This window comes from Tiliqua scincoides, chromosome 1, assembly GCF_035046505.1.
Source record: "Tiliqua scincoides isolate rTilSci1 chromosome 1, rTilSci1.hap2, whole genome shotgun sequence".
Classification (NCBI taxonomy): domain Eukaryota; kingdom Metazoa; phylum Chordata; class Lepidosauria; order Squamata; family Scincidae; genus Tiliqua; species Tiliqua scincoides.
In genome coordinates this window covers 164,859,622-164,883,247 of record NC_089821.1, presented here as the reverse complement: position 1 = coordinate 164,883,247, position 23,626 = coordinate 164,859,622, and the positions used below count along the sequence as shown (strand labels likewise).

Below are 23,626 nucleotides of genomic sequence, written 5' to 3'. Positions count from 1 at the left end.
TCTTTTTTTACATTTTGAGATCATCTCACTACGTGATTAATACGCCTAATCAGTAGTAAGTTTGATTAGAAAGTTAGGAAGGGGTACAGTAACACCTCACTTTTTGGCACCTTTCAATTTATGCTGCTTGGATAGTTTTGTTTGAGAGACAAATGAATAATTGGGGTTTTGTAACAAAGAGTGACCACAACTGGGTACAATGAAAGTACAAAAGAAATTCCTATCAATTCCCAAATGTTATGCATAAGTGCTTAAAAAAGTTACAAAAGGAAACTTGGGTACCACAACTTTTCACTCAATTATTAATACGCATACACATACACATGTACTCACACACTCACATTACCTTCTATGTCTTGCATATTTGCCACTAACATGACCACTGCCATCACACCCAGGAGTAGGACAGCTGTAAAAAGGAAGGAATTAATTATATAGGTGTAAGTGTGCTGCACAGAGACTGTATTGAAAGCAGGCAGCAGGTATTACAGAGATGGAGGGCAACAAAGACAGAAAGAGAGAAATCAAATAACTGAAGGGAAAGAGGAGAGGGGATGCTTTTTATTAGCAAATCCCAGGGGAATTAATTTCATCAGTGCAGCAGGGCATGAACAAACCACCAATGAACTTGAAAGTGCATTATACCCATTAAAAGGCATGAATTTTCTAAATTGCTAATGGGGATACATTTTACACTTAGAGCACTAACCTGAACAGCTCTTGTATGGCTGGTTCCACGGGAACTGCAGAGAGATGGAAAATATATAAAAATTTATCATCTATTACAAGTACCCCCCCCCCCCCCCCACACACACACACACACTTCTGCTGAAAACTGCCAAAAAAAGGCTGTGTAAAAAAGCCAGGGTCAGAATGAATCATACAAAGAGATTCTGGAGGATGAAGGTCACCCTGAGCAGGGGCCTTGAGTGATTTACTGAAGCAAGAGACGTACCTCGAACACCTTTGGACCGTGTGCGATGGCGCTTCTCGTCTGCATCCACCTCCATCTGGGAATAGATTAGCAGGCAGTCAATGCTCTTATCCTGCATGCACAGACTATCAATGCACAGAGTGATACAGTCTCTCTCAAACAATTTATTGACAATATTTTAATTCCTTTTTATCTGGTGAGGGGAATGTCTACAATGAATCCTTTTTTTTTTTTTCAAAGACTCCCTAAATTTGTTTAGAAACAATACCACCACATGGCGGTTTTTATTCCAAAAAGCTAGTTTATGGGCTTATTTTTTAAAACTGTATTTGATTCACTTCCCCCAATCCCACTTTCCTTATAGGAACCCTGGCAGAGACAGGATATAACAGATTTCTCTGCAGTTTGAAACCAAGGGCCAGGTACTCTAGCACATTAGGATGCTTTCAGGAATACACTTTAGACAAAAGAAGAAAGGAAAATAGAATGGAGGAGCACAAAAAGACATTAAGATTTGATATGTCTGCCTGGTGTTCTGCTTGGTGCATGCACTGCTTTTTCTTTATGTGCTGTTACGTTATTTTGAAGAACTCTAACACATGTGAGCTTAGTTAGAGCATTGCTTATTATTGCTTATTGGATATATTTTAAATAATGTCTACACAGGTTTACACAGCACAGGTCCTGTTAATTGAACCAGTCATTAATCCATGTTTGCCCACATACGTTTATGGATTTTTGGTGTGTATATGAACTCAGTGAATTGCAGTGCACATGTGTCTCAGGGGAAGTAGATCCATGCATGCCCTGATTGATTCCTTTAAATGCTGAAGCCACTCCAGGAGGGGGAGCTCTTTAACCGGATTGGAGCGCTATGCCCAGAAAAGATCTTGTGATAGACCAGTGGTTCTCGAACTCTGAGGGAGCTTTACTCCCTCAGTAAGTCTTTGCAGGGGAGGGGCAAGGGCAGGAAAGTGATGCCCAGGATCATGTCCCTAAGGGAGGCGAAGGGGTGGTGTTTTCCTTTACTTGGACTCAGTGAGGACTGCTGGAGGCTGCAGGAGGTGCGGGAGCCCAAGGCTTGGAATCTTGAAAGGGAGCGACTGCAATGCACCTCCAGCAAATATAAAGTGCTTTGCGATCACTCCATTTCCAGATTTCAAGTCTTGGGAAGCCCTGCGGAGGAATGCGCTGGGCTCCCTGCACCTCCTGCAGTCTCCAGCAGCCCTCACTGAGTCCAGGTAAGTGAAAGCATCCCAAGTTCACCCCCCTTAGGGACGCGATCCTGGGGATTGCTTCTCTGCCTCTTCTCTTCCCCCTGCCCCTTAAAGGAATGGGGGAAGCGTTACATGAACTGGTGGGTCATGACCCACCAGTTTGAAAACCACTGAGATAGACCAATGACAGAATTAGACAGAATCAAAGGTCATCTTCCCCAGTTATGTGCAATGATAGAATTTTCCAGACTTAAACTTCCATATGAGATAGTTATCTGATCCAATTGGTCAGTAGTGGTCTCCACTCATGTGTGTGATTCATGGCTATTACACAAATCCTTGAATGCATGCTTCTAGTAAAATAACTTGGTCTGTGCTGAGTATTTTGTAGTGGGACTGATGTGCCAGACAAGAGATCATATGAGCTGGCTCTGCAGATTATTCTGGAAGATATCCCTGGAGAAAATCATGTGTAGAGTGTACAAAGAGAAAACCCATGGTGCAGTGCTTCCCTAAGACTATTTCTTTATTAAAGCTTCCTTAAGATGATTTCTTCAATGACCAAAGTCATCACCAAGATTTGCTTTGTAGCATGAAGTCTGGCTACCTTTCTATTTACGGTTTTCCTTCAAAAGGGTAAGAGATAAGGGTTTTCTTCCCCCTCTCCATATAAAATATCTAATTTCTATAACATTCTATACTGTTTACTTCAATAATTAATATCCTACACCGGCTAGTTTCACAGATTAATTATACATTTAATAAAATGTATTAGAAAATCCAGAGCTTTTACATTTTTCATGAATATCTTAAGGGATGATAGCTAGCATTGTGATAGTATCATGTATATTTAATGATATATACTTCATATAACATTACAAGCACTTCCCAAACTTTTTGGACCAATGAATTGCTGACAACTCTGACACAACTTTTTTTTTTTTTTTTTTTGGCCATCATTGGTTGGCTGCTGTCAAAATCTATATTCCAACTTGTTGGGAATTCCAAATGGCAGTGTCAGGCAATAGCTATGTGTTTTGTTGTGGGTATAAATACATAAGGGAGCAACTAGACAAAATGGACTACAGCTGCCATTTTGCATCTCCTGCAGTTCAGGGATCTGAATGCTGACACAGGACAGAATCTTACATGGTACCTCCAGGCAAAAGGTCAACTAGCAGTCTAATCTGTAATCCTTAGATACCCTTGAACAAATAAGAAAAGGTTGTGAAAAGGGATGACACTAGCTATTGAACAACCAAATATCCATAGCTGCATAGTCTTAGCCTGTGAAACAAATTCCAGATGACTTGCAAAGGGGTAGCTACATTAAGATGATGCAGGAAAAACCACAGAAAGTCTTATAATTTCAGCCCGAGCTTTTGAGGACTACAGTCCACTTCATCACATGCATAACCGTGTCAGTCTGTTTTAACAAAAATACTTAAGAATCTCATGGCATCCTGTAAACTAACACTGACCCCAATCCTATTTAATTTTCCAGTGCCAATGCAGCTCTGAGGTAAAGGAAAAAACAATCCCTTACCTTGAGGAGAACTTTGTGATTTTCTCTCCCCCCCCCCCCCCAATCAGGATGTTGGCATGGTTGTATTAATGCTGGCAAGTCAGATAGGATTTGGGACCAATGTTATTACGGCATAAGCTTTCATGAATGAGGGTCCATGCTATCAGATGTATGAAGTATTATTGACTCTTAACAGATAGCTTGGGAGAAGGTGCACCAAATAGGGATTAAGGGTACAGTCAGCCCACAATTTACGCAATGGTTACCTTCAAGAGTCAGTGCCTAAAACCAAAACTGCATACACTCATATATAAAGCTGCGTACCTCGAAAATCTCTCAGAGATGAAAAATACACACAGTGTCTTTAAAAACTAGAAGACGCAAACAGGAACAGAGACCAAATGAGAGAAAGCACCTTCATTCTCTGATCTCAGGTTCACTCTGGGCATATATTGAGTAAGTAGAATGGTGGGTGGAATTGTCTGCACAATTAAGAACACAATCCTGACTTGCCCTTGGACCGGCGCAGGGCTCAGGAGGATCGCAAACATGCCATAAGGCATGTTTGCACCACCTAAAGAGTTGGCTGGGCTGGCACACAGAGGCTGAATTCAGCCTCTACACCGATGGAGGGAGCAAGCCTTGCATCGGCCGACGCAAGACTCTGTGAAGGGCAGGGAGGAGGCAGCAGGGAGGTGTTCCAGAGTGGGGAGAGGGAGTGCAGAGAACTGTCCCGGGGGCAGGTGGGGCGGAGCAGGACGTGGGACTGGGATCAGGCTGTTACGCCAGATCCTAGCCCCCATACCAGAGCAGCATGGAGCGGCTTCAAGTCACTCCACTCTCCTCAGATTTGTGTCACCTCAGGAGGTGGCGCATGTCCAAGGAGACCCATAGGGGCTGCAGTGTCTTACCCAGGCGTAAGGGGAAGAGTTTCCCCTTACCTTCAGTTAAGCCACTCTGCAGCCCTTTCTTGCGCTGGATACAGCGCAAGCCTCCTGGCTTGCCTGTTCCACCACAAGATAGGACTGCGCTGCACATTGCTGTTTCTCTCTCTCTCTCTCTCTCTCTCTCTTTTCGCCAAGTGCATGTACAGGTGTAGCCTCACTATCTGTGGGGATCCGTTCTCAGACCCCCCCCCCCCACGGATACAGAAAACCACAGATAAGCAAATCTGCCATTTTCTGCCCCTTAAGCCCTCCAAAGGTGACTGGAACCCTTAAACCCACCAAAGGTGACCAGTTCAGGGTGGGCCAAGTGTGGCTTAAAGTGGATCCAGGAAACCTGCACTGAGCCAGATTCGCAGATAGGAAATTCGCGCATAAGTAGACTCAACCTGTAGCAGAATTTGTGCAAGTGAACTCCATGTAAGGCACGGGCCGACTGTACTATTAGTAGCTGGGTTTCAAAACTGGTTAGTAATTACCTTAAAGTATCTGGATTATTAACAGCCCACTGGGTATACAGATTCAGGAGGAGAACTGAAGCTATCTTTCTAACACAGGGCAAATAAGTTCTAATGTTATTGCTCTATCTCAAATTTATAGGAGATTAATACGTGAGAGTTCTTCCCCACTCCAACTTTACCTTATGCATCAATATAAGCAATTCAGGTAATGAGTGAACAATAGATTCACTGTAAAAAAACAAACTAACTTGTATAGCTAGGTAGCCAACCCACATTTGTTACCAAATGTGCTTTTCAGACATATACGTATTAACATTCAAACATGGGAAAAAGTCCCTTTTGGGTGCTAGAACACTATGTAGTGCGATGGCAAAGTTCAATGGTTCAAGGGGAAGGAAGTGGGAGGTGCAACTGTCAGAACCAGATAGGGCCTAAGCAGTGGCATCACTAGGATTCGTGTCACCCAGTGCGGGAGGCCTGCGCATCACCCCATGCAGTGGGCGGGGCAACGCTCCAGGTGGTGGGCGTGGTGATGTACCATCGCCCTGCCCCCACTGGGTTTTTGGCTGTAACTTTTGTTAGAACACGGATATTTCAATGTGGTTTATTTCGTTGCATTCTGCATGAAATTACGCATTGATTGATATATAACATGATGGCATTATTCCTCCAAATTCTGATTTTAGTGATTTTGAAAACTTGTAGAGTCTCTCTCTCACACACATACACCCCCGTGCCAACTTACTGACACCTTATTGCAGCAGTTCTCAAACTTTTAGCACTGGGACCCACTTTTTAGAATGACAGTCTGTCCAGGACCCATTGGAAGTAATGTCATGGCCAGAAGTGACATCATCAAGCAAATTAAAATAAATAATTAAATTAAAATAAAACAAATAAATAAGGGGGAGCCAGTTCTGTTCCACCAAGTGAATCTACTCTGAAGTAAGTCCTATTGTGGTCAATGGGGCTTACTCTCAGGAAAGTGTGGGTAGGATTGCAGCCTGTGAGCCCAATCCTATGCATGTCTACTCAGAAGTAAGTCCCATAGTGGTCAATGAAGCTTACTCTGTAGTCTGCCTGCAATAACAACCCCCAAAAAAGAATCAGTGAGATTTCCAGCCCTCCCAGTGCCCAGTTTAAAGTTCTTCTAAAGACCCTCCTGGCTTTGCAAGTGCAAAATAGAAAACTTTCCCCTTACCGTTCAAGCCTCTTTTTTTGTCCTTTTTAGTGGGGGAAAGAGGCTGCCTTCTGGATCATATGTTGAGCTTCAGTTCCATCGGATTGGGACCATTCTGGTATCTTCACATTCCCCTTTGCCTGGCCTGACCACCAGCCAAGGCTCATCTGCCTACTTGCGAGTAAACGCAACCGTGAGGCTGCTTCGCTTTCCATAGGGCTGGGAGGGAGGGACCTCCTTCTCCCTTTTGTGTTTTTGGGGGCTGCATTCATTGGATCAGGACCATTCTGACATTGTTGGAGTCCTCTCAGCCTGCCCTGAGTCCTCTCAGTCCTTGCCTGGATTAAGGCAAGTTCACCCACTTGTGAGTAAACGCAGCCATGTGGCTTCGTTTCGGGCTCAATAGAAGCAGCTAGGAGGAAGGCAGGGACCGCCTTCTCGTGTTTTGGGGGGCTGCATTCATTGAATCAGGACCATTGGGGTGATGTTGGATTCCCCTCAGCCTGCCCTTTCTGACAGACTATGGCAAGTTTGCCTACTCGTGAGTAAACACGTGATACGGCTCACTTTCATTTTCCATAGGGTTCCATGCATTTTTTCTTTCCAGTTTTTGGGGCCATAACATTTGAAGGAAAGGAGCTATTTCAGCTCTGTTTTTTGCATTACACTCCGCTGGACATTCTGCATCCAAAGGTGTATGGCATGATGGGGTAGCTCCAAAAGCCGCGAAGTTAGCGCATCCTCCCCCCAGGGCATGTCACCCCCCCGGTGCGGCCTGCACCCCCCACACCCCCTAGCGACCCCAGTGGGCCTAAGTCCTGCTTAGTAGGAGTTCTGCTTTCGTAGGTTGCAATCCTGTACATGCTTACCTGAGAGTAAGCCCCACTGAACACAGTGGGACTTAATTCTGAGTAAACATGCATCAATCATTCCCAAACTTTTTCAACTGGCAGCTACTTTGACCTACTGGGCCATTGGCCCTGGCTCCCCATTAGGGCTACAATCCTATGCACAGTATAGGATGGTAGTTTTTTTGCAAGGATTCCACAGCTCCCAGGGAATCACAGCTCATAGTTTGGGAACCCCTGGAATACACTGTTAAGAGTCCTTTTGCTAGCCTACCTTCACTGTTGTTTGAAGGAATTTCCCGTGGGTTTGAAGTGGGATGTAGAAATAGGAAACACCTTGAGATCTGACTGCAGGGGAAATGGAAGAATGTGTTTAGAGAAGATCAGGGGAAGCAAGGCTGTTCATGGAGTACATCTTGACCAGATAAAGAAAGCGGAGCTTAGCTGATTTCTTCCAGGAGAGAGCCTGCTGCTCACTCTTGGAGACCTCCCCCCAAAAGGTGACTCCCCCTTTTGCCACCTCAGATAGAAAAAGAGCCAGTAGTTGTAAGGGGAGATGGTAGACTTGGGCAGGGGGATAGAAGAAAAAGGGTCTGCATATCTAGGTTTGGGGTTTCCCTTCTCCACCTGCTGGGACTTCCATCTTAAGGTTGTACCTGTGTCATCACTTCTGTGGCAATTGTCATCTTTGGTAATAGCCTCTGTGTCTATGTCAGGTTGTTTTTGGGACCATAAAAGAGTCTCTCTGACAGGACTACTTATCTGTTAACTGTTCTGTGTGTTCTGTCTAAATCACTGGTTTCCAACCTGTGGTCCATGGCCCACAGGTGGTCCATGAGACCCTGAGAAGTAGAACTCCCAGCAGGTGGAGAATTGGAATTATTGTAGACTGCATGTGGCTGTGGGTGGTCTGGACACCACTCTCTCTGATGGTCTGCCTCCCATGTTGCCCCCACTGACTATCACAAAGGATGGACCATGGACCACCCACAGCCACAGTTGACACTTCAGTGGGCACTCCGTTCTCTTCCCTCTTTGATGGTCAGTAGGAGATTGCTCGCTTGGCAAGACACCGGAAGTGTTCAAAGGTGATTTTCTCTTGAGACCTCATGGACCACAGAATTAAATGTGCTATGCAAGCAATGTGAATGCACTTGGGCTGTTTCAAAGAACAGGAATCTAGCAATGTTTTGCCCAAGCTAGCCTGATTTGGGGGGAGGGTGATTTTGTCAGTCAAGTGTGGCCTTCTTTGAGGCCTGTGAGATCTGAATTCTCTTGCCATCAGTGCCTGCTTTAAAATCATGGTACTAGCTTGGGTCCTGTGGCAGATACTAAGCTCCATGTACACCCATATGCATACATTTCACACTTCACACATTTAAATGAGAAATAAAGAAGTAGTCAAGCAACTACAGCTCCATAGGTCCAACACATTACAGCCCCACGGATCCAACCTAACCTAAAACAAAATTCCTTTTGTACTATCTACTTCAGAGAAGGAAGGTCTAGTATTACAAAACAGCACTTGAAGGGGCCATGGAAGTTGGACGACATAAAAGTACGGAAACAAAACACTTTTAAAACAAATTCCGCCAACAGTTTCTAACCTTGCTGTGGAATGACAAAATGTTTTTATTGAAGCATATATTACAGTTTGCATGAATTCAAAGGAGGAGATTTCAGGTACTGAAATCCAAAAAAGAATGGACAAAGTAACAGGATGTGATTATGTAAGGTTAACCAAGGAATACATGTAGCTGAAGATTACTTGTATGATATGGAATTGATTCGAGATACTATCATTTGTTTCCAAAAGGTCACCAAAATCTTCTTCCCCCACCCCATGCAGTGTTACAGAGATAAATTCATTCCTCCACATTTAATTGGCTCTCCACTAGCTGTAGTAACCAACTGAGGATTCTGAGTGGTCATCAACATCCACCCAGCAGCAGAACCAGGGAAATTAGATTTCACTGTGTCTGTGAATTTGGAAGTCCACTTGAAAAAGGAGCAAGCATTTTAATGTACTATGTTTATTAATACTAAATATTTAATTTTCTAATTTTGAGCTTGAATCATATCAATTTGTAAATCCTGCTAGTGACTACAGACAAACAAAACTGTTATGGAGCTGCATGTCTAAATACATCAAGCATGACTATAACTCTGAGATAGCCTAAAGACCTTTTTCAAAATTAGAGAAGAAAGAGTTTGGTGAGGAAAACATGCCTAATTAGAAAAGAAATTGAAAAATCAAGACTGTTTATATATATAAAAAGATTTTTTAAAATCTCAAATATAGAAGCTATCTTTAGGAAATGAATGCATATCAAAAAATAATCATTACATTGGTCTGTCTCTCTTGATTCCAAAGACGAATGTCACCCAGTTCATGAATTTGGCAAACACATAACAGATCATTGATGGTAATGGATGAATGTATTCATTTATTTCAAAAACTGAATTCAAGTAAATCAGCTTCAGTTACAAATCCCAACTTGACTTACCAAAGATAACCGCCTATAAGTCAATCTCACAGATAAGTCGAGGGCAGGTTTTTGAGCCAAAATCATGGAATTTTCTATGACCCTAGGATAAGTTGGGGGTTAAACTTGGGGGGGTGTCTGACTGTAGTTTTGTCTGATTTTACCTGAGGCTAGATCCTAAAAAATAACCTACCAGTAATTGTTACCGAAGAATTGTACAATCTCTAATTTATGAAAAATATAGTAAAAGATCATAAGATATATTTTATTCTTTAATTTTTTAAATTCTGGTCTTCACTACCTTTTTGTAAACACTATCAGAGTAAATGCACTGTAAACAACATAATAGTTGAACAGTGGTTCTCAACCTGGGGTACATGTTCATGTACTCCCAGGGATACTCAACAGGACCTTGAGGGGTACTTGAAAAAGAATTGAATAATGGCAGATAAAGGCAAGTAGTGCCCCAGAATGCCTTACAGGGCCGGCAAGGCATGAAGGGAGGCAGCTAGTTGGTTGTGAAAGCCCCTCCGATAGCTAATTTTGCATTTGTAAAACGGAATGAGGTTGCAGCAGGCTCTGCTAAACTTAGCGAAGGAGACTTGCTTCAATTCAATGGAATTCAATGGAAATCTTAGAAGCAGTGAAAAGGTTAACTTTGACTGGAGCTTTCCAGGGGTTGCCTTGGAGAGTAACGGCCCTCTAATTATCTCTGCATTGGTTCTTCTTTGCCATTTAAAAAGCAATGCTGCTTAAAAAGCAACTTCTCCAGAGTTGCTTGAAAAGCTCTGCCCTGTGATCGACCTGAGATAAGGCAAGGTGATTATCTAAGCTTATTTATTGACAGAAATTTCTCACCCTGTAGGCGAGTATCTATGGTATGTTTGTTTGTCCATCACATATAACACTCTAGAATCCTGCACATGAATAACCCATAATTCAGCTTTGTTATTTTCATACTTTAACCCTAAACACATTTACTTGTAATGCAACTTTGGAAACAAAAAGTGTTTTGAAGTTAATAGAACTTATAACTTAAACATGAAAAATACCCAGCAAATGGCAGCTTGTGTTGGAGGTTGTTTGTACGTGGCAAGCTGATTGTCTGAAATGACTTGCCACACTTGAAGCTTCCTTTCAGCATGGCAGTGCAAGTTCTCAGGACTTGCTATTTGTCCTAGTATGGTGAAAGACAACTCTTTAAGTCAGGGTTCTTCAAACTGGGGCGTCGCAACGCCCCAGCCTGCGGGCCCTGGCCCCTGCCCCCTTAAGGGGCGGGGCAGCCTGGAGGCAGGGAGGCGGCAGCGGCGCAATCCCCAGGATCACACCACTTCCACTTTAGTGGATATGATCACTCCGCATCCACTTTCACTGCTGCGGGGAGCCCTGCTGCAGGTCGCGTCAGGCTCCCCGCAACCCCGGGAGGCTGCAGGGGCTTGGGTATGTGTACCCAAGCCCCTGCAGCCCCCCTGAGTGGTGCGATCCTGGGGATCACGCCGCTGCCTTCCCCCGCCCCTGCTGCCTCCCCCCTCCTGCCCACGCAAGAACTTAGTGGCTCTCAGACTCTCCCAGAGAGTTTGAGAACCACTGCTTTAAGTGATAGATTCTACCTGATAAATGGCTTGTCAAACAGAGGCAGCGTTCATATAATCTATTTTAAGGCAGTCACCATGAGAATGCTGCCCGTGTTTAGCTGCCCAGCATGCTTCTGGTGTGTGTTTTAATGGCTCTTTTCCTTATGAAAGTGGCTCTATACTATACCCACAATAGTTCTCTAGAAAAATCTTCATGAAGTTGCAGAGTTGTCTATGGGTTACTTCAGCACATGTAGCTTGTGAGTAAAAGTCAGAATTTCTAGTGGTGCAGCTGAAGTTCACAATTTTCTGATTCAGAATACAAAACTTCCCTAGTTTATAATGCACAGATGTATTATGAATTAGACATTTCCTTTAGAAATACTATTATGCGTCAGAATATAAAATGGCATTTTGCACATATGCAGATTCATTACAAGTTCATTCAGAATTCCTGAAAATAAAAGACTCCTGATCTTTTATCAATCTTCTACACAATTAATTCTTGTAATTGCTGACCCAATATCGAATTGAGGGAATGGTTTTTCTCCCATCACTACAAGTATAGCTCTTCTTGCAACAAAACAGCAATATAATTTGTCTGAAATACATTTTGGACCTGAACAGAAAAGCAGTAAGTGGCAAGGCAATGGCAGTGTTTAATAATGACAAAGAATGTATTATATTTCAAATTTATGTAGGAATGCAGTGTTTCAAAAGGCTGGTACCATAGGCTAAAAAACCAGAAACCAAATGCATAAGCATTCATATTCCACAAGTTACACAATTTTGAGATAGTCCCTAGTCTTTTATCAAATAAAGTTGGAATAAGAGATCCAGGGACCAATCCTATCCACTTTTCCAGAGCTGATGGAGCTGTGCCAATGGGGCAAGCACTGCATCCTGCAGTGGGAGGGAGGTCACGGAGGCTGGTTGAAAAACACTGCTGTAAATGCACTCAGCCCACGACTGTCCTTGAGAACAGTCATGAAAATTAAGTACAAAATGTAGCAGCCTGGGTCCTAGTGGAAGTTTATTGATTGGCCACATTACATTCATTCCTGATGCTGAAGCATGCAGCACAAACATTTTTATTTTGGTTCACATTCTGTTAATGGTGTTCTGTAGTTACTTGTTAATGGTGTTCTGTAGTTAATTGCTTTGTTGTGAGTTGATTTGCTGTTTTAAAATGTTTTGAACCACCCTTATGATGATGCCTTTGTGGAAAGAGGATAGGATATGTCTTGAATTCGCATGTGTGTATTTAAAAAATAGTATTACATTTATGGTGAAGTTCTTGTAACTATCTCAAAAAAATTCTAAAATTTGAAATAATTACATTCTAAACTCGAGCAAGCCATTGCTGGCGGTTCTTTCAGTTCAAATTGAACTGTTAGAATTTTAGTTTAAAAAAACAGGCTTTTATGGGATTATCTAGTAAAAGAACAACAGTCAATAATCCCATCCAGAACAGAGTTAACATCTTTATTGTGGTCAGCTGCATTATCTATCAACCTTGCCTGGCCTGAGTTTCAGTTTATTAGTTGTTTTCTAACCCAGTGGTTCTCACACTTTTAGCACCAGGACCCACTTTTTAGAATCAGAATCTGATAGGACCCACCGGAAGTGATGTCATGACCAGAAGTGACATCATCAAGCAGGACAATTTTTAACAATCCTAGGCTACAATCCTACCCACACTTACCCAGGAGTAAGTCCCATTTACTATCATTGTTACAAGCATATGCAGAGTAGCCTGTTCAAAGTACAGGTTTGTAACAGTTCCCCAAATGCAGTCACATACCATTGTAGCAGCAAGTCTAATATATTAAAAATAAAATATTGAAATGAATGACCAACCTGAAATTGGCTCGCGACCCACCTAGTAGGTCCCAACCCACAGTTTGAGAAACACTGTTCTAGCCAACTGCCCATAATACAGACTGCTATATTTATTTTTATTTACTCATTCATGAAACCATTTATATCCTACTTTTTCATTGAAAAATGTTCTATGAGGTTTGATGATACACAGGTAAATTTACCCAGTCCAATATATGGCTCTCTTTGTCCTTCGCTGCTGTTCCTTATGCTGCTCTGTGGTAGCAGGAACACAAGGTTTACTATGGGCTCATCTTTACAAGGCCTGTCTTTTTTCCTACTATTCCTGGATCCAGCTGTTGGTGTAATGGTGGCAGCAGGTGCATGCTTGTTAGTAAGCTAAGGCAGAGGCTAAGAGTGGGCATTGTCCAACCATCACTGAGGCTTCTGGGAGTAAGACTAACTTGGAGGAAGGCTGCTTGTGTCTTAGGGCACAATCCTAATCAGGTCTACTCAGAAGTAAGACCTATTTTGTTCAATGGGGTTTACTCTCAGGAAAGTGTGGTTAGGCTTGCAGCCTTAGTGTATACTTGCAACTGTTAGATCACAACCCAGAGCAGATGCTAATAGGCTCTGCACCTAAGATGAAGACAGACAGGAAATTAAGTGCCTGCTTTATGAACAATCTGAAGATATCTAAGAAGAGAGGGTGAATTCCTGGGAACACTTCTTTCTTTTCTTGGTGACTATCCCAAGATAGAAGCAAAGCCTATGAATCCTGCTCTTTTCCCAGACCTGGTCTGTCCATCCTTCACCCCATCTCTTCCCTATTCCACATCCTCCCTGCCCTCCCACCACCCTTGCAATGAACTTACTTACTCTGGCAGGCCTCTTGTCACTCCCCCAGCACCAGCTGGAGTGCTCCCACCTTCCCACTGTGTGCCTGGGCCTTGTGCTGCCAAAGTGCTTTACAATTTGCGGTAGCATGTGCTGGAGAAACATGTGTTCTACCAGCACAGGCTCTTGATAGGATTGGGCCAAAAGTTTGTCTTGCTTAAATCTTGCTCATATCTCTGAGTCTTTAAGCAATGTAAGCAACTATGCTTACATAAGTGTGTAAGTGTTTGTATAAAAAAAGTGCATATTTATAATGAGGCATGATTTCTCCCAATGAATATATGGTTGTGAAATTTGTAGAAGGAAAAGAGGACTTAGAAGTATAATGGAAATTATCTGAATTTCTAAGTTAATGCTGCATGCATTTCTGTTACTCCAGAATAACTAAACACATATGCATGCAGCATTAACTTATAAGGTAGTGGTTCTCAAACTGGTGGGTCGCGACCTACCAGTTTATATAAAGCTTCCCCCATCCTTTTAAGGGGCGGGGTAAGGGGAGAGGCAGCGACGCAGTCCTCAAGATCATGTTGCTAAGGGGGGTGAGGGGGAATACTTCCATTTACTTTCCACTGTATTAGGGCTGCAGCAGGCTCCAGAAGGTGCGGGGAGCTCTGTACCTCCTCAAGCCTGCTGCAGACTAACTCTGTGGAAAGTAAGTGGAAGCATCCCCCTCGCCCCCTTAGCGATGTGATCCTTGGGATCTCATCACTGCTCTCACCCCTCCCTCGCAAAGACTTACTTTGGGAGTAAATCTCCCAAAAAAGTTTGAGAATCACTGTTCTAAGGGAAATGGGAGGGATAAATTCCCTGATAAAGATATTTTTCAAGGAATATTTTAAAAAACCCACTTTATTAATAAACACCAAATAGGAATGAATTAATCAACAGGCAGACATAGCTTTTGGCTTCAGAATATATTGACCTGACCAAGAGTAGCTTATGAAAATGGTGGCACAAGTAAAATGTGAACATAGCCACACTGGGTTCAAAAGCACTATCTACCAACTGTCCCTGCCACCACAACACCTATATTAATTAACAGTATTTATATACCGCTTTTCAACTAAAAGTTCACAAAGCGGTTTACAGAGAAAAATCAAATAACCAAATGGCTCTATATTAAATAGAACTAGAGACTAATTTGCAATTTTCGTGTTTAACTAAAATAGTGCAAATAATTTCAAGATGTAAACAAAAACATGATCATCTTTATCACCAGCCTACTACAGTTAATTTGGAAAATCATTCATGCCTCAGACTTTAACAAATTAAAAATCTCCTGAGCAAAAACGGGAAAAGATGAATAACTTTCTGGTAAGCATACCTGCATAAACAAGCTGATTGCTGCCGTCTGTCATGTAGCATCTTAATGCTATCACTTCAGCTTATTTTAATATTATGGAATTTTGAAAGTTGATTCTATATATCTGTGGTTTTAGAATAGCTAGTTTCTGTGCTATCAGGATTCTTTATTCATACTGAATTATTCCCAAGTTACCTATGACATAAATAGCTTAGACTGTTTAGAAATGCAGCAAATGATAAATTAATAAGAGGCAAGCAAAATAAAAAACACACACCATCTATGTAATTAGCATAAATTAAATTGGAGATATCATGAATTCCTTTTAAATGTAATAGCTATAAAAAACAAGAACACCTTCTGCATTCGGTCTTTGGCTGGTATATTAGCTACCAGTGCCGACACAAAATAAATGAGAGTTCAGGAATGTAATAGGAAAACGTTAATTTAGAGCCACTATCCAAAACTTCCAACATAAACATCTTTAGTAAGAACTGGGAGGGTGGAGAGGGAAAGGAATGCATGCTACATGAATGTATAACTTATTCTTAGATACACAAAGCAAAGCAGATGTTGACAGCAAGTTTTGTACTACTATTGTTACATTTGAGACTTACTGCCCTGTTCAATGCATTTACAAATATGTTTTATTAAAGCTTCAGGAATATTCTGCCGGAAATAGTTTTCCAGGGAAATCATCAGATCTTGGCCTGGGGAGAGTAAATAAAAATGATTTCTTCTGGAGTGTAAGGCAAACCACCATTGGGGTCCTAAACTGATGATTACTAAGTTCCAAGGTCATATCTCTTTCTCTCTTTCTCATAGATGCACACAACACAAACTCACACACTTTTCAAACAGAGATATCACTGCAATTCTAATGCCTGCAACTCATACTTTCCCATCTTCCACCTGCTACTGGGCCAACAGTCTTCTCCTTTCTTTCCTCCCTACAGCCTATGATACTAGTAGGAATTCGGACCTCAAGTTGCCATTGTTTCTCCTTCCTTTTGAGTGAGGACTCTATTCTTTCTCTGGGAGTCATATTTTACTTTTTAAGATGCTGCATAAAATCAGGGAACCCTGGAAAGTATTTTGAACAAGAGGTAGTTACTCTCTCTACCAATTTCCCTAGATTTTTCACAATTCTTTCTTGGTAGTGTAGTTTTTATAAACTTGAATGAGTACAAGAGTTTCATTTGACTAAGTATGTACAAAATCCTATGACCCAAAGAAGGAGAAAACACATTTGACTTTGGCCTTCTTAGACAGTGCTCCATAGGAGTCTCATGGATCCCAATTTTGAAGGGGGGAGGGGGTTACTGAAGTTACTTAAATAAACTGCATAATTTTGAAATAAATTTAAGGCACAGACTTTGCTCCACATTACATTTTCCTTATCAGATTATATTCTGTCCAAAAATACAAAACAGGATATATATTCTATGTCCAAAAATACAAAATATGTATGTGCACAGTCTATCAAGGTGTAGCTCCTACAGAAACTCTATTCATTCAAAAGAGGTTTGTACTAAAAATGCTAGGTGAATTTTGCCCTGTATAGCCCCTTGTGATGTATTTGGACATAGACAGTATCTGAGACTGATATAGGAATAACAAGCTTAAATTAGAGCCTTCAGGTAGAACTGTAAAAAGCCCTTTATACAGACAATACCTGCCTTCTTTTTCTTATGAGTTTTTTTTCTTTAACACGATGCCATATTAAAACACAGCCATAGCTTCAGAGCTTTATTCCTCTGAGGTTACAGGTTTCCATGGAAATGAGTGGGAATCCCAACGCAAGGAATGGGGGAAAAAACTAACAGGCTATCTCTCAACACAGTTATTTGGTCTCTGAACAGCTGATGTATTAAGCTGCTGTCAAAAGTATAAGAAGGTGAATATACAGTATTGTAGAAATGAAAACCTGACCGCTTGAACTTACCCATGAGCTTCCTATAGGTACTCCATAAGTAGCTGAACTGGAACTAGTGGGCTGTCCCCCTCTCAGAGACAACAGGCAAGCTTTTACTTTTCCCAGGTTAAATACCAAAGCACTGCTGTGTTCTGAATTACTTCATAAATTCAAAATGCTGCACACAGTAGGACTTGCAACAAAATATCTCAAACCACTAGGAAGAGCACTCTGGTTTAGAAGGAACCTTGTAGTGCTGTTTATGCCTTGCATGAGCAGAGTTACAGAAAATGAAAAAGACACAATTTTTCATCCCCTTGCTCCTAAAACCTGCCCGTTGTGCTATATTGTTTCAAGTCATTTTGATTTTTAAGAGCTGTTAGATAAATGTACAGTGCCAGTCTGCCGCTGCTTATGTGTGGGGGGGATGGGAGTGTTTCTTGCCCAACCTCCTATCATGCAAAGCAAGGGCAGGAAGATCCCACTGATGCTTGGGGTTTGGGAACAGAGCTTCATTGGCCATTAGCTGGTGTTTTTGCTTGACAGTCTCACAATGCAGACCAAGTCAACACATGAAGTTGTCAAGTGGTTTGTGGTTCATCTGGACGGATTCCTTGTCATCCTTCGTCTTTTTCATTGACTGGCTTGGTTGGCCCACATTAGCAGCCACCACTTATATCCATTATATGAAGAAATTTCATTGTTGGTGTGCGTTTCCCCCCCCCCCCGGTTTAGTGGGGGATGTTGCCAGTGGGAATGCTTGTGTTTTTCTTCACCCCTAATCACCAGTTTGACATTGGGGCTATTTAAAAAAAATTATTTTACTGTTAGGCCTGTTTCATACAGTGAGGTTTTGAGAAGGCTTGGAGCCCTGTGGTTTCTGTTTAATTTTTTATTCTAAGTCTACATGGGTTGGATTTTGGAGGTACTTCTCTTGGTTTTCCTTTGCTTTGCTGTGTTTTTACCATTGGCTTGCTTGTTTAGTTTTAGGCTTGATAAAATTAATAAAAATAAATGGGTGCCAGAATAATAAACAACAGAGGGAGGGTTTGTCTGCAGCATGTTGCTCCTTTTTGGAGGAGGTGATTTTCTCCCTTTTTGCCTTGGCGTGGTGCTTAATATTGAGCTGGTTGGAGTTTTTTTTGTTTGTTGTCAGCCAACAAATGATCAGATTACCAAGAGTCATGAGGCCACTGAGGGATCTTGTGCTTCAGTGCCTAAGGATCAATGCCTTTTCTGTTCCCACACATGTCCCAGGTTTGCAGAATGGGATGGCTAATGCTCTCATTTTGAGGATGAATGTTTTGGTTTTGAAGACCTGAAGCTCAATCCTATTGAGACATTGTGTTGCCATAAACACACATTCTGATGCCACAGTCTGCTTTATTGTGGTCACAAAATGTGACTCACCATTCTGCGCAGCCAAGTCAACACTGCGAGCCACAAGTGGCAGCAGCCACACACCAGTGGTCACCAGGGAAGCCCCAGCGCTAAGTCCGAAAGGGAGGTGGATGTTGAGTAGGCAGAATGGGAAGGGAGAGAAATGGGGTGGAGACTGGGATAGGGAGGGGAACGTGTCAAGGCTGGGAAGGGGGCAGTATTAGTGGCAAGAACTCCCCCTTCCTGGTCTCAATCTACCTACTTGGGTCCACTCGGACTTGCACCAACAAAATCACTGGTACAGGTCCAAGTAGATCCATCAGGGTAGCAGGGGTTTAACCTTGGGCAAGGGAACAAATGTTCCCTTACTTGCAGGAGACTTCCAGGACTGCTCCCCCCCCCCACAAGATCAAGTGTGCATTCCAGTGGCATGGCTGCGTTGGTGGGGGAAATTTGGATGGGATTGAGTTGTTGGTTTACCAGAATACAGAGTGTCATCTGGGCTTCCTTAGGTGTTCACATCCAATCTAGTTATTTAAAGAAGTTATGGGAGTTTTTGGCCTTTCAGTTGAGAGATTGCTTGGGTGACATTTGGCCAGTCCCCAATAGCACTTGATGTGTTTTCTCCTGCATCTGAAGGAGTCAGGTAAACTGGTTAGTACACTTTCCAGCTACTTAACAGCCATTGCCTTCTCAAAATCTCACTGTACCAAACAGGCATTTGGCTGCCATGGAGGGTGAATTGAGCAGATTTGTGGACTTCATGAGTAATGCTCAGTGGCTAGTGGTGTGGCAGTCACTGCAGTTGGAGTGTTGTGGTGGTGTTTTACTGTGATGCTCACAGCAGGAGGGTGAGTCATGGCAATGGCTGCAAGTGGGTGTCAGCATGACTAGGGCAGAGTTGTGTTTGTTGATGATGATTCTGTTTTCCTTTGATAGGTTGCTGGATGGTGCCAGTGAAGGGTACTTGTTTGCAGACATCTTTTGGGAGCCCACAAAAGAGCAATAGCCAGCAGCACTGGCATTTAGCTTGGATTCAGTGATGTGGCTAGAGTCAGCAGAACTGTCAGGAGTGTATGCTCAGAAGCCAGCTGTTACCTTTGGTGGGAGTTTTTATTGAGGGCAAATCTTCTTCCCATGTACTATTAAATTGCCTTAGGGCAGCGATTATCAACCAGTGTGCTGTGACACATTGGTGTACCGCGAATGGTCCACAGGTGTGCCACAGAAGTTTGGGTAAATGTCTTTTATTAATAGGGCCATTGGGGGATGTGATCCCCGTGACAGCAACATGGTGTGCCTTGTCAATTGTTAAAAAACTGATGGTGTGCCTTGACGATTTTTACACCTTGTCAGTGCGCCATGAGATGAAAAAGGCTGAAAATTGCTGCCTTAGAGCAGTGCTTCCAAAACTCCTACAAGGGAGTTGGAAGCACTGTAAGTGTCTGAAGGGGAGGGGGCAGGCAGCAACTCGATCCCCAGGATCACATTGCTGCCAGGTGTACGGGTTCTTTAACTTACCTACGGGAATGCCAGCCTCCGTGGGGGGGATGAGGGAAGCCCTGCAGAGCCCCCCACGCCTCTGTAACAATAAAAAAAATGAGACTGAAAACCACTTCATGTTTTCAATCAAAAACCGGAAGTCGTTCAATCATTTTTTCTTTTTTTTTTCTTTTACTCTTTGGATTCTTGGGGAGCCCTGTAGAGCAGTGGTTTTCACACATTTACCTCTGGGACCCACTTTTTAGAATGAGAATCTGTCAGAACCCACCAGAAGTGATGTCATGACCGGAAGTGACATTATCAAGCAGGACAATTTTTAACAATCCTAGACTGCAATCCTACCCACACTTACTCAGGAGTAAGTTCCATTTACCATCATTGTTAAAAGAATATACATAATAGTTTGTTAATAGCATAGGTCTGTAACATTTCCCCAAATGCAGTCACATACCAGTCTAAAATATTAAAAATGAAATATTGAAATGAATGGGGACCCACTTGAAATTGGATCATGACCTACCTAGTGGGTCCTGACCCACTTTGAGAAACAGTGCTGGGGAGGCATCTACAGGACTCCCCACACCCTCTGGAAGCTAACACTCCTCCAAGGTAAGTAAAAACTTCCCTCCCCTCCAGCAGCAGCCTGATCCTGGTGATCACATTGCTGCTTACCCACCCACCCCCTAAAGGGGCAGGGACAAGTGCTTCCCTGGCTGGTGGGTTGCAACCCACCAGTTTGAGAACCACTGCCTTAGGTAGAATGACCCATGTCAGAGGACTAGTTTGTCCTTGAGGCTATAGACATTCAGGGACCTTACTGTCATTCATCAGTGGATTGCGAAGGTTTGCATCCTCTGGTTTGATCTGTTGTACTGTAGGGGAGTTAAGAATTATGTTAGGATAGCTAGAACTAAGCAGAAAGCAAACTGGGACATGGAGAGAGTGGTCATTAAGGCTGCTAGGGCATTTATTTCTGTCCGGCCATTGTTCACTCTGAGCCATTCTCTTTCGTGGCGATGATGTTCAGTTATCTGTTCATGGTACTGGTGTGTGTGTGGGGGGGGGGATCTGCAGCATGGCCTGCAAAGGGCCTTGTGGGACAGAAGGAAGCCAAGCTCTAGTCTAGCCTCCCCATGTGGCAGGTTTTGTTTGGCCTAGGGAGCAGGAGGAGGGATTTTGGTGGGCACTCTGATGTAAGCAGAAGTTAGTGGGTTAGCCACTACCAATCCCTAGGGGCTGTTTGGTTCAGAAAGGCTGGCTGTGAGCCCTCAGGCTAGGATTGTAAAGTCACTCTCAAAGACTTTCCCATTGAGGGAAGGAAGTGCAGTCCAACTTCCTTCATCACCCCTCAGGGTTGACAAAGCTTGGTCTGTCAATTGACAAGGGGCAAATAAGATTTCAGTCAGGGTGGGAATGCCCAAAGGGGAAAGGTGGTTTGCCGTCTCCTCTAGGTTAGATGCCCACCATGAGCAGATGCAGGGAGGAGTTGTGAAGATTAGGTCACTGCAGGGTTGCTAAATTTTGTAGTTAGCTTTCAGTTAAAGTGTCCCAAGCTATATCTCAAGCAACCTGTCTTATGTGTTGATGGGAGGAGATGCGTGTACAATGCGAGAACCAATGATCCTGGCTGAAGACAGGCTGAGAAATTATGAGAGATGCCCCACAGTAGCATTGGCAAGGAGAAGTGACAATCTACTAACTAACCTGTAAACGTGAAACAGGCAGACAGGCCAAATTTAGCTAGATCCTGGTTTACACTTTTAATAAAGTGTAAACAAAATTTGGAATTAAACAATATGGGGAAAGAAAAAGGTGTAGTAAACGTAAGAGCAGGCTAATGAAAAATGCCAGACCTTGGCTAGAAAACACAAAGAAAGGTTTTCACCAAATGGATGCAGTGCCCATTAATGCCCAGCAGATGGAGCTAGGGTGCTCCTTAAATTTTCAGTCCACAACCTGCCCCTAGGTATTGTGGGGAAGTATGCATGCTGGCTGGAGTCTCTCAGCAGACAAAGCAACAAAAAATCCAGATGGCAATCTAGCTAAGACAATCCCTAGCATAAACTACTTACATTGCTCAATGCAATGCTCATTGCTCAAAGCAGTAACTGTTACCCTGCACATGCTCAATCTCATCTGATCTTGTAAGCTAAGCAGGGTCAGGTCTGGTTAGTACTTGGATGGGAGACCGCCTGGGAATACCGGGTGCTGTAGGTTTATAACATAGTTTTTCGAGACTGAAGGTTGCCAACCAACCAACCATTGCTCATTGCAGCCACTGCACTTGCAGATGAGCAAGTGGGTGCTCTTTTCTGAGCTCCCTATGAATGAGTTGCTCAGGTGACTGGCAGAGAACAACCCACCCACAAGGGGGTGGGTTAGGAAATATTTAACTTTGCTTTGATTATGTCATCAAGTCATCTGACTGAAGGAGTGGAATCCACTTGGTCACTCCATCCCACCCCATTGACCTAGATGGTTTGCCTGTTCAATTCTTAAGTTAAAAAATGTCCAAAACCACAGAAAAATATGCAAAACATTAAAAAAAAAATAGGTGGTGGAGAACAAAGCATTCACCACAGGGGCAAATAATAAATGTAAGCAAAGTTGTGCCAATTAGTCAAACTAAGCAGAAAGAGAGCCAAATCCCACAAACCCTTGTTCTATTCACCTAACAAACTTCTCCTTGGCTTATTTCAGCTACAGAAAACTCCTACTCATCTCCAGATATGACAAAGTCCACTTCAGATCCTGCACCGTCATCATTAAATGAAGGGCTTAAACCTGCCTGATTCATCATATTTCCAGTTTAAAAAAATGAGGGAACACTAGTGGACCCTCATGTTCAGGGAATATTGCTAGGTTCTATCAGTGCAGATCTCTGAATTTAAAATAGTTTTTAATAGAAATAACATATCCTTTCATATGACTGCTCTTGATAATTAAGATCTTCCAGTGAGGTCCTGTTAAAAATTCCATATGAAGGCTTGGCTAGCCTCCATAAGAAACAGGCCCTCTCTCCTGCAGTCCTGGAATTCCATGGAAGATTTATTTTCTTTCTAAAGGCGGGTTAAAGTTTTTATTTTCTGTTCTGCTTTCAGTAGTTGATTTTTATGTCTGGTGAGTTTTTTTCTTGGTTGATAGTGTCATTTCAATGTGTGAACTGCACTGAGTTTAAAAAAAAATGAAAAGCACTTACAATTTTGTGCGAAATTTTATTTATTTAAAAGATTTATATCCCACCTTTCCTCTGCTGGAGCAAATGCCCAAGGCGGTCTACTATTCCAGACTAAAATATACAATATATAAAACAATAAATAAAATCATAATAAGAGCAATACAACCAATTGGAGGAGGGAAACTATTTATAACCAAAGCACTACTACAGACGCACAAAAAGCAGACAACTACACATCACCAAATGCAAGAAGGAACAATAACATTTTGAGCCTTTGCTGAAAGACCATGAGGGAGGGAATAGTTCTTAGTGCTCCCCCCCCCCCCGGTAGGGAATTCCATCGTTGTGGTGCCACTACAGAGAAGGCTTGCCCCCATGCCATTATCCCTTTAACTTGGGATAAAGGTTGCACTTGAAGATGACTCAGATGACCTAAGAGGATGGGGAGGAATGTATG

General features: G+C 42.7%; 1 protein-coding gene and 1 pseudogene across 2 annotated transcripts in view; one reads left to right on the top strand and one right to left on the bottom strand.

Moving 5' to 3' along the window:
* Positions 1–1,010, bottom strand: part of MYT1L (myelin transcription factor 1 like) — a 162,895-nt gene extending 161,885 nt beyond the window's left edge. For both annotated transcript variants that reach the window (XM_066640307.1, XM_066640308.1), the window contains exons 1-3: positions 956–1,010; positions 710–743; positions 347–409 (exon numbers count right to left, since the gene is read on the bottom strand). In XM_066640307.1, the coding sequence (XP_066496404.1) occupies positions 347–409; positions 710–743; positions 956–1,010 (152 nt within the window). The remainder of the gene's footprint in view (positions 1–346; positions 410–709; positions 744–955) is intronic.
* A 21,081-nt stretch (positions 1,011–22,091) lies between these two features.
* LOC136637860 (5S ribosomal RNA) lies at positions 22,092–22,208 on the top strand (annotated as a pseudogene).
* The last annotated feature ends 1,418 nt before the right edge of the window (positions 22,209–23,626 follow it).